Below are 11,732 nucleotides of genomic sequence, written 5' to 3' on the forward strand. Positions count from 1 at the left end.
TACAGAGATTCTAAAAGGTGACGTTTCGAGCGTTCGCCCTTCGTCAGGGATTCGCTTTGACGAAGACTTGCCCACCGACGCAGCACCACAGTTTCTTTAGAAACTACCCCCTTCATTCATTTAAAATACAAAGCCATGTATGGCGTTCTTTCTCAAATTGAAGCTTAATTATCTCTGAAAAATGCATGGTTACCCCCAATTTTCTTTTTGGATACCAACAGTACTTACTAAGATCTACTTTCTCTGCATAATTTTAAACCGCGCAAAAATTTCCCAGTATTAGTATGCATCACCGATAGGAAATCCGAGTATCTCAAGGTGCGCAGAACGTATGCGCAGTAACAATAGTAGGCACCGTCCATAATCACGTAGCCTTTCGTGGTACCGAGTCCGAAACCTGCTTGGGTGCTTTCTCTGAGAAGTCTATAGGGAAAGATCTCATGGATATACCCACCACGAGTCCCCTAGGTTGAACTCTCATTTTACAGATTAAGTCTAAGTGCCCATCTCAGTGATTAAGTCTAAGCTTTCGTTTATCTTATTGCTATAGCAATATTTAGGTCTAGAAACTGACAGTCTATACCACCATGAGCGTCCAATCTCGTCCCCAGAGTCCGCTTTCCTTTTGGTCACCAAGAACACGGACTCTGACCCTTTCCAATTTAGGCGAGTTGTAGTGAAAGTCCATTTTTGAAACTGTTGACAACCACTGTTGTTTCAAATTTCTGAGCGTGCGTAGAAGAGCCGTAAGTCCGTGATTTGCGGACGTGACCAGAGTCCGTGTTCTTGGTGCTGACACGTGCGCTGGAAAAAAAAGTCCAAACTTCGAACAAAAGTGCGAGCCTTTTGTGTCACGTGACTACTGAATTTGCATCATTTGACCAGCGGTCCAAAGGTGATCGAAGGTCGCGCTGCAGGAAGCAATACAAAAACTATTATATTTTTCTTTAATGGCCATGAGCTCTCCTGCATTGAGACGAAGATCCCTATCTAGCTGTAAGAAGGTGGAAAGAAATTCAGAGACGAGATCTGAAACGAAAATAAGCGATCTTTATGGGGAGCCGTAAGTTCGTGCGATTTTATCTTTTTTTCATTAGCTCAATGCACTTATGCATTCAAGCTGCTGCCGAGGAGCTCAAGATGTCCTTGGAAAATTTATCCAGTGAGCTCCCAAAGGACCTGTAGTCTCGTCAACATGGATCCTTTGTCTGAGCCTCTGGATAAAGATCGGTTCTTCTCTAAAATTCTAGGGTCCACAAGCCTGAAGAATCTCTTCTAACCTCAACTAGTGGTTTTGAAAACTACAGGGGGATCGTGAACTTGTCGCTTATTCTTTTGGTAAGAGAATAAACCTTCCAAACTTGAGCAGAAAAAAAGATCATTTCAGCCAGAAATCTCCACTATGTATCCTATGGAAGTGGATTATTGGTTGTCACACTCCTTTTACCATAGTGTAATTAATTTTGCAGCTTGCTTGAATTTACGACTTTTCGCTTAATTTTATCATTTTCTAGCCGGGATGTATATAAGAACGTAAGCTTATACATATTTGATATCATTCCTATGTGATGTTTTCTATCATTCACTCACTTCGCGTGAGATATAACAATGAACTCATTTCAATTGCTGCAATTATCTTTAGTCATCTTAATGTCCTTGGCTTGTAAAATATGGACTGGATTGGATTTGTAAAACATGGACTGGATTTGTAAAACATGGATTTGTAAAACATGGATTGTAGCTACCAATTCATACACTGAAAATTATTCCTGTTTATTTTCTTTTTGCAACGTTCTGCATGCTTTTTCACATGTTTACTGGATGCGCAGTGTTCACGTTTTCTGAGTTAACGGAAAAAGCTTGGTCCAGATATGAGCAGTTACTATAACAAATCTGGAAAACGTTTCTGTTCCTGCGGACAAGGACATAGCACCTAGATAGAATCCACTGTTTTATTCATCTTTAAAGTACATGTGAACTTTGAACATAATGTCAACAAAGCAGAACCTTTCCTTTTGCGAACATGATCCAAAAACGAAACTATCTTGTCATTTCCTAACCTTTCTCAACAAAAGTTTACAGCTGTATAAGTAATGAAGCCTAATGCTTTATCTTTCGACAACACATGCTAAATTAACCTTAAAGTTTATGTCTACCCGGAGATTGAAGTGTTTAAAAAACCGAATGTCAACAATGATAAGAAAGCATTATATCTCCTAATTTAACAACTTGTAAGACGAAATTGATTCAATCGTATCAGGAGAAAAGATATTGCAATGTTATATTAGAAAGAAAACCGACCAAACACTAAAAACAATAACACCACTAGCAAATGTGGTTCTCGAATCATTGCTTTGAAGCGGCGGATTCACCTTTCAACTTCTTGATGCAAACATGACGCTGCACTTCTCCAAATTTAAAATCCACCAAATAGACGGACCCAAATGTCCCGCTTTTAAGCTCTTCGGAAGTTCAAATGCACGTCGTCGTTTTGTTAGTTAGAGATGGAAGCTTTTTTCGTCAAAGGTCTACCTACAGTGTATTTTTAAAATTCCGGTCTTTTGACAGCCTGGTCGTTTGTTTGTCACATACACTTCTGTTTGTTCCACGTTTGCACTAGTAAAATTACCGATTCCCGTAAAACGTTGGAAATTGGTCTGGACCAGCTCCTGTGTATTGACATGTTTATCATTTAAGAAATAAAAAACGCACCGAGTGCATTGTTGAATTAAATATAAGCACAAGGGAATTTTTTTTTGAACACGAGAGAATGCAGAGAATGCTTACTAGCTGTAACTACTTCTCAAATGTTCTCAAAAATTCCCAAATGCTAATATTACTCAACAATACATGAACAATTTTTTTTTTCAGTACTTATTTAAAGGTCAAGTGAAAAAATGAAATGAAATAAAATAAAATAATTAAAATGAAAATGGGAGAGACAAAGAAATAAACAAATCAACAGTTGAACTATGCTATCATGTTTCTATAAATCCATCTTTTACAAATCCATGTTTTACATATCCACGTTTTACAAATCTACATTTTACAAATCCACAGGTTTACAAATCCATCTTTTACAAATCCATGTTTTACAAATCCATGTCCATGTTGTTTTACCAATCCAATCCAGTCCATGTTTTACAATATGCCAATGTCCTTTACGTCACATATGTGATATTTCATTATAATATATTCTTCATCATCCTTCACCATATAAATTTTTGTTGAAATTCTGAATGGAAGCTCTATCAAGTGTCAACCAGTTGTAAGTGACTTTCCTATTTTAGTGGCCAGTTATAAAATTTTTGAAACATTTATTTCTGTAACACTATTATGAGACACCTGCTATAAGTGGCAAGTGGCCACCCTTACAAAGGGGCTGTTTACTTGAGAAAGCTTGCCCTGGCATGAGTTCCATACAAGAATGACTACTTGATTTTGTATCATGTTTCATGTCATGTTTACATGAAATTATACTTGACTTACCGGTAGATTAAAATTAACTCATTATCTCCTGGATGTGAAACTTAACAAATTTTACTCCTTCTAATGCCAGACGCTTTTACTTGTCAAGTGTGGGCGTCATAGGGCACCCCGCCCGATGGGTCAGTGGGTTACCCAGTCAAAAACTACGTCCCCTTCATTAACTCATTAGGGACCTTTAGGACGAGGATGAAAACGAGTACAAGATTTGACTGCCTGTTTTTAGAGCAAAAATAATTAGAAATTTCATAACGCGGACGATTGACCTTACTCTTTGTTAGCAGCATAGGTTCCTCGGATATTCTTATTGCTGGTAACTGAGCCTTTTTGCTGATCGCAAAAATGCCAAGACTGCTACCCTATTGCGGTGACTTGTTGTGACACGACGAAATTTTTGCAATTTAACCTTGTACTAAAATGATGACGATATAAAGTTTTGCCTGCCAAAATGACGCTGGTTGCCACGTGCCCACTATTGTTCTGTGAGAAAATCTCGTACTTGTAGTCGTTCTCGTTCTAGAATCTAATTAAAAAGCTCTCTATTGACTCCTGGAAGTGAAACTTTAGTTAACAGATTTTACTCTGTCTAAAGCCAGACGATTTTATTTGTCAAGTGGGGGCGTAGTACTAGGGCACCCGATGAGGGGTCAATGTTCTGTTTTTTACTTTTAAAAGCCTTGTAAGTACAGCTAACTGTTGTTCTAACTGACTGTTGTCATTTAATGAGTTTTGATCTTTAATACAATGTAAAGAATCTGTCTTTAATTACGTTAATTGAGGGGAAAAAGTCTCCGTCTTCTCTGAGTGAAGTACATGTAGGTGACACTTTTCATCGGCTGTCGTTGCTTATTGAAACCACTGCTAACGTAAGTGGGTTCAATAACGAATTCAGAATTCTGTGCAGCTTCTGCCCCTCGATCTATTTGCTCAATTGAAAATCTTGGATATTTTAAAGGAAAATTTTTTTCATATTGCAAAATTTCTGTTTCTTTACCACCACCATTTATTACATTGCCTTTCTTGAATCTATTTTTCACAAATAATCGAATGTACAATTATGACACTAGAGGTTCATCTCTTCTTAGACCCCATTTGTGCAGGACAAACATTTACATGTAGCAGTTCACTATACTCTGGAATGCTTTGCCACCTTCAATTACACCTCTTTCCAGTTCATCTTCCTTAAATAAAAGACAGTTTGTTGGTTTTATTAATAATTAAATATTACTCAATATGAAAAGCAAATCAAAGTACTTTTTATTTTAAAGGGAATTTTTATAACAAAAAACAAGAATGCTTTGGGTACTCCTGACAAAAAATAGTAAAAGCTGCTTCTTGTCAGCAATTCTTGGTTTGCATGTGATGTCACCAAAATTAAAAAATTAGAAATTATCATTCCTTTTGAGATTTTAGTTTAGTTAGTTATTAGAACGACTGAAGACTTACGTGTATCTTTTCACAAATTTTCAGTTTGATAGCCTAGGGTTTTTTGTCTTGTAATAAAGCAAGGTTGAATTTCTAAGCTTTTGCGTGACATAATATTAAAATTGCAGTTGAGAATGCTATCACATAGGTTAAAAAAGTGACTTACCAGTATCTGCTGAGATTTTGCAATCTGAACAGTCCTTGTATGAGAATAAGTACTCATATAGATGTTTATGAGCCATCAGAAGACAACTACAGGCTTTTTAGAGCAAAATTCAATGACACATGTATGATGTTTTTGTTAGCTTTCTGCCACCACAGTTGTGCCCCTCAGAGGGACACCAATATGGCGTCTCCATACAAAGCCTTATAAATTTGAGTAGAACATTTCTTTGAATATCTCTTACACGAAACACCACACAGACCAGAACCTTTGCGAGACTGTTTGAATATTCATCCTTTTTTATCTCTTTGATTCATTACTTTATTTGTTGAAGGGTTTTGATGATGGTGTGACAGTGAAAACCGGCAATACTTTGTACATGTAAATACAAATAATATTATCTCTGTCAGCTGAAATCCCTATCCATTGTAATTCTCCCTTGTTGCAGTGCGATGTTTTTGCTTATTTATAATAATAAATATTATTTCAAGAAAGTAATTTTTACTTTCTTCAACTACGTAAAATATGTATTAAACAGTTTGCACTTTAATGTGTTAAAAGTGAAAAAAGTTGCATATTTAGTTTTGCTGTTTGTTTGTCTTTGTACATTGCAGGTGCTGTCAAATTTCCGTGTGGCGTTGGATAATTTACTGAAGTAAGATCTTTCAACAATCTCTTGTTTTCAATCTACTGCAACGATTGAACCTTTAATGGGTTTATCAACTGTGTTGATATGGTAAATTGACCACTCTAAAGAAATTTGAAATTGATGTTTCAATTGTTAGCCCTTCATCAAATGAATTGATTAACGTCTAATGCTTGAAACGTCAGCATTCAAATTTTTTTCTGGTGGTCAATTAACCATATCAACCCAGTCGATTTCTGTGAACTTCACTTCCCCAATACCGCAGTTTCTTAGAAACTAAACCACTTTATCCATTTTGTGTCAACTTGAACCTTAGTCGAGATGGAGCAGTCCAACCAGCAGCTGGTCCAATTTTTTTTAATTAGCAGTGAAAATGAAAAGAGCCTGCATGGCTTTAGGCTCAATTGACTAGCTGTTTTGTGTGCCCACGTTCCTCCGCGCACATCACAGCTGGATCACTGGTCAGAAAGTAACATGTCTGCCTAGTACAAAATTCAATTGGGTGAATACGAAATACAATTGCAACGGGTGCTACGTCACGGACAAACAACGCGGACCAGTGATCCAGCTGTTCCTTGGGAGGAGGATGTTAACCACACTCCCAAAAACGGCTTGAAATCCGGCCAAACATGGGCTGAGGTCAGTGGAAAATTGGCTGGTAAGTAGTGAAACAGTGATTGTAATGCTTGCAAAGGAAACCTTTTTTAAACAAATTATAGTGGTACATGTATTAAACATAATAACATAACGGTGTGAAAATTAATGGTAATAGGCCACTTTGGAAAATACCATGATAATACTCTTTGTTTATCTGCCCAAATTTTGCATAAGCATAGTTTTTGTTTTCTCTTGGGACCATTGTTAGTCCCAAGAGAAACTGGAAACAATGCATATGCAAAATTTGGGAGGACAAACAAAGAGTATTATGGTATTTTTCGAAGTGACCTATTGGAACATGGGAATATAAGCAAAACTAAAATTTTTAAGAAAATGAACAAAACGTTTTGTGTGTGAGTGGAGTGAGCTTGATAGTTATTTTCTGCCCTTCCTGTTGGATTTAAAGCATTTCAAGGTTTAAACACTTTATCTTCTCTCACATTTTTAAGCACTAAAAGTTTTTCTAGTCTTAGACAGTGTTCATTATTAAAGTTGTAGGGAACTTACCTCCTATGCCAAAAGAAATAATCATGACAATAAGATATCCAGTAACACAATTATCTCTTATTTAAATTAATTAAATAATGTTTGTTCAAAAAATTCAATCAGTGTTTGCGAGGGTATTCAAGATACATGTATAATTATATATATTTCTTATTAATAATTATTGCTCACACAAAATATCAATAATTATACAGTAATATTACAAGATGGCAAAGTTGCAGTTACAACAAATTAAATAAAACAGTACTAGTGTAATTATTTATTATACTTTAATATGATGTGTTTCTTGTTAGGTATGGTTTGCTCATTGACCCTATTCAAGTGATAACAATATTCTTGGAAGATCCATATCGTTGGCCCTCCGCATCATTGGTGATTTGTAAGTGCTAAAAAAAGTTTCGTCCTGGTGATGCAATTTTTTAACTCTATGCAATTATTGTAAAAATTGCTTCCATAACTGCGAAGATCATAGCTTCACTTGATTTCATATCCGCAGTTCATATAAGTGACTCATTTCATATACCATTTCATCATTGATTCATTCCTCATGGGACCAACCCACAAATGACCAGCTCCCACGTCAGTGGCTTCATAGCTCAGTTGGTTAGAGCATTGCACCGGAATCGAGAGGCCACGGGTTCAAACCCTGTTGAAGTCCTGAATTTTTCAGGCTTCTCTACGCAATTGTAAAAATTGCGTCCATAACTGCGAAGATCATAGCTTCACTTGATATCTTCATCTGTTACAAAATTATTTGTAATGATCTTTTTACCACTTATTCCCAGTAACCATGGTACATGTATAATGCCTCTGATTCCTTAATGTGTTTCTTTTTTGGACAAAATTAACAGGTTACGCATGTTTGATAACTTTCTTTCTTAACCCCGGAAAATCCCAAGGGATCAGGGGTCAATTTTGCATGACATTCCCAGGAGTCAATGGGCTGCTTTGTAGGTCATCCAGGCAATTGTTATTGGGTTGAATAAGTAAACATGGATATTAAAATTAATGGGCAGATATATCTCTTAATAAAAGGTTTGTGGTATATACACTGCATTCCATTATTTTAATTTGATGATGTTTTAGTTCTAATGTAGCTGAAAGGTAAACATGTTTAAAGTTAAGCTCGTAGACCATCTAATCAGATAAAGAAACAATAATCTTTTATTTCAGTCTCTAACGTGTTTATCCAGTTGACATTTGGGGTGGAAAAGCTTTTGTCAGAAGTAAGTACTGTCTTGAACACCAGGTGTTGTCTTAATTTTAAAACCTTTGACCACAGTTAAATCTTCAAACTTATTATTAGGATTAATAATGGATGTAATGCTCAAATAGTCTTAATTGTGGTTTTTGGCTGATGAGGATGATGATGATGATAGACTAGTGTTATTGAACCAGGTGTTGAAGTCCAGTGACCACAATTTTAAGACTACTTTTGAATGGCCCTATGAAAAGTGACTGCACCTCTAATAAACATACAGATCCTGAAATACATTCCAATTGTTATGAATGGTTTCGTTTTTCACTGCTGTTTATCATTGAAGAGGAAATAGTTGATATGTCACATTCAATGTTGTGATCCATTTGCTGAATGATTTGAATTCACTTTGTGTTTCTGTCTTTCAATGGTCCGCTAATTATTTTCATGGTAAAAACGGTTGATGGCAGTGAAAAACGAAATCATTGATTTGATTCCACGAAAAGGCAAAAATAAGTATATATAGTTGAGCTGATTGAAAAGATTATCAATGTACTTTGTTATAGGTGTCTTAAATTCTGTTGGTCCACTGTAATAGACTGTTGAGATATCAAAGGGCTCATGAATGGCAGCAAAGTGTGCTTGCATGACAGGTGTTTGAAAGGGATGGGAAAGGGAGAACCAGCAGGAGGACAAGGAGGGTATTGGGAGCTATTTTTTTTTCTGTTTAACTCCCTAAAATGCAACTGCAAAATCGTTAACTTTGTCAAATGACATCCAATCAAAATGTTTGCGGTAAAAATTGCTCCTCTTAGGAATGTTGTTTACCCCACCGTTTTTTTCCAAAAAGATCTTTAGTTAGGAGTAGACCAAAATCAAAACGCAGTTGCCCCAAAAAAGGCAATCATTCAACGACGCGTTTGGAGTTTGCGAAAGGAGTTAATAAGTGGTGAATTCATCAATACACTGTAACAGTTGTATTTCTACACAACTTGTTTGCAACATACATGTATAAGGAAACTTAATTAAAAGCTGTTGCAATAATTTTGAATTTCTATCCAAACAGTTTGCAGATCGTTGATGGTGATTTTATATTATTTCTGTGAGAGCTCGAAAATAGTGTTACATTGATCAGGGAATTAGGTTGGTGATTGACTCAAATTTAATTCTAGCCAATCACGATTTTTACACTCAGAATCTGAGCTTAAAAGACACAAAAAACAATAGCAGCCTTGCAGGCGTCCCTTTTCCTTCTTGCTCGCAAGACGTCCATATGCATGTTCTCCCATCGATTCTCCCTTCCCTTCCCCTTTCAAAGGCCTGCTACCTTGCCGACATAAATTTACCTAATAGACTTAATTGACTGCTCAAATTTCAAAGTAGATTCATGAGTGAACATGCTCATAGCATGCTTTGATTGCTTTCACAGTAGTGGTTCATGATTTATATTATTCCTGTTTTTTTTTCCCTTCAAGGGCAGAATTGCTGAAAGGATAGGCAAATACTGTCATATCATTAATTTGCTCTGCATTCTTATCGTTCCAAGTACAGTGATTTTGGTTTATCATCCCCCTCCATGTAAGTACATTGAATAGTATGCAAGTCTAAAGTGTATACTGGAATCTACAGACCAGTAATCTGCAGACTAGAAATCTGCAGGCCGGTCTGTTTTCTTAGTGAGTTATCTTTGCTTGTCGCTAGTCCTTCCCAGCCTTGAAAAAACACAATGGTTGACATTGTTTTGGGGGGCAGGTACAAAACACAGGTCACAGGTCGTTGTTTTAGGCCTAATGTTAGCATTTGTAAAATAATGGTAAGGGTAATGTTTCTGTATTGGTATTAAAACAATGACCTGTGATCTGTGTTTCGTACCTGCCTCACAAAACATTGTCAGCCCATTTTTTGGAGTGGCCAGGAGGGACTAGCGATGAGCAAAGATTTTCCTGCTGACAAAAAGGACCGGCCTGCAAAATATTTAATTTCTAGTCTGCAGATTACTGGTCTGCAGAGTCCAGTCGGCACTTTAGACTTGCCAAATGGTATGGTGTGTAGAAAAGCAAGAATCAGAAAGGATGAGAAGAGATGACTCAGATTGAACTAGAAGGGGAGTACGGTTGATGCAGTTGTGATAGCACTCGTCTGCTAAGACCTAACAAAAAAAATGTAAAATTATTGTACCTTGCCATAGGGACCAAGGAAACTTCACAATCCACCTGCCTGAGAGGTACCCTCTGAGTTGCCTGGGCTCATTAATTATAAATATTGTTTATGAACTCATTGACACGGGAAATGCTGAAAATGGTCCCGCAAACTTGTTAATCACTCATTGAAAAACTATGTCCCCATTAATAACATAATTTGATCTTATCAGGTTTTAAGATATCGCTTCCAAATTTTCAATTTTAATTAATAGATGATGTATTACCCCAAACACTGCGTGAGGAATTTTTCGTTTGCCTTTGGAGACTGATTTTATGGCACTTTTTCTGCCCAAATTAAGTATGTGATGAGAGTTTCAACTTTGGTGCATGATGTTTCCTTCAATTCTTTCCACATTAAAAATTCCTCACACGGTACTGGAGTGCATTCATCTGTGACTGAGATGCAACAAAGTGCAGTTATTATAGAAATAAAGTGAAGGGGCAGGAGGTTCTGCAGCAGACTCGGTCGTTCTGAGTTTGAGGCCTCAAAATTAAAAGGCAATATTAAATACCAAAACACTAAAACTTATTCAAATAATTGAACGTATTATTAGGTTTGATACAATGATATAGTTTGACCCTACACAAAAAATAGCTGCACGACAATTTCATTTTTCCACAGATTCCTCATTTTCCTTTACTGAGACCTCAAGGTTAAAAATTCTCTTTTAGGGGTCATTATTGTCTTCTCGTTATCTGTACCATTGCAGGGGCAGCATACTTTGCCGTCTCATGGTACACACTTATCTGGCTAAAGTTGATCAGTTACATAAGCGTCAATGGATGGAATAGATTGGGGTTGTCAAACAAAGTGGAAAAAAATGGTAAATGAAATAACAATGATCATGATTATAGATCGTGATGATAATTATTGAAGGTGATGAAGATGACTGTAACCGCTGGGGAGTCAAGTTTCTTATTGGCCAATCACCATCTGGGTACCCCATGTGCTTTGTAGGCTAGGTTACCCAGCATCTTGTAGTTTGTGTGGTGTTATCGCTGCTTGCTGTATAGTGTACGTGTTGCGTACAACACATCTAGAAAAAAAGCTTTAAATTATGTGTTGTCATTTGAACTGCACATTCAAGGATCTAGTTTAACGAGACGGATCACGTAACAATGATGATGAAGAAGTGATGATGATTACCATGACTGTGACAATGACCACAGTCAGCAGCAAGCTCAATATTGTTTAATATCAACCATTACCTATACTTAACATAAATCATACCTGAAGTTAATGTTTGTTACGACAATAATTTTTTATAATTTTATTGCAATTGTTGTAGTTCCATTTTATCCCCTGGTCTAATTTTTTAAAACCAGTTCAAAATTTTTGAACCAGATTATCAATGTATAGGCCTCATCAGCGAAAACAGTTTTGTTCCCAAGGCCTCTCTTCTCTGCCTCCATTGTCGTTAGGAGGCACAGGAGAAAGACCCTGGGAACAAG

General features: G+C 36.6%; 1 protein-coding gene across 1 annotated transcript in view; it reads left to right on the top strand.

Moving 5' to 3' along the window:
• Positions 1-886: 886 nt before the first annotated feature.
• LOC138019328 (diacylglycerol O-acyltransferase 1-like) overlaps positions 887-11,732 on the top strand; it is a 20,946-nt gene continuing 10,100 nt past the window's right edge. Inside the window, exons 1-7 of the mRNA XM_068866079.1 lie at positions 887-1,063; positions 1,251-1,338; positions 5,689-5,729; positions 7,175-7,260; positions 8,055-8,107; positions 9,555-9,657; positions 10,991-11,104. Of these exons, the coding sequence (XP_068722180.1) occupies positions 951-1,063; positions 1,251-1,338; positions 5,689-5,729; positions 7,175-7,260; positions 8,055-8,107; positions 9,555-9,657; positions 10,991-11,104 (598 nt within the window). The 5' untranslated portion in view covers positions 887-950. The remainder of the gene's footprint in view (positions 1,064-1,250; positions 1,339-5,688; positions 5,730-7,174; positions 7,261-8,054; positions 8,108-9,554; positions 9,658-10,990; positions 11,105-11,732) is intronic.

The sequence above is a fragment of the Montipora capricornis genome, chromosome 10, assembly GCF_036669925.1.
Source record: "Montipora capricornis isolate CH-2021 chromosome 10, ASM3666992v2, whole genome shotgun sequence".
Lineage (NCBI taxonomy): Eukaryota > Metazoa > Cnidaria > Anthozoa > Scleractinia > Acroporidae > Montipora > Montipora capricornis.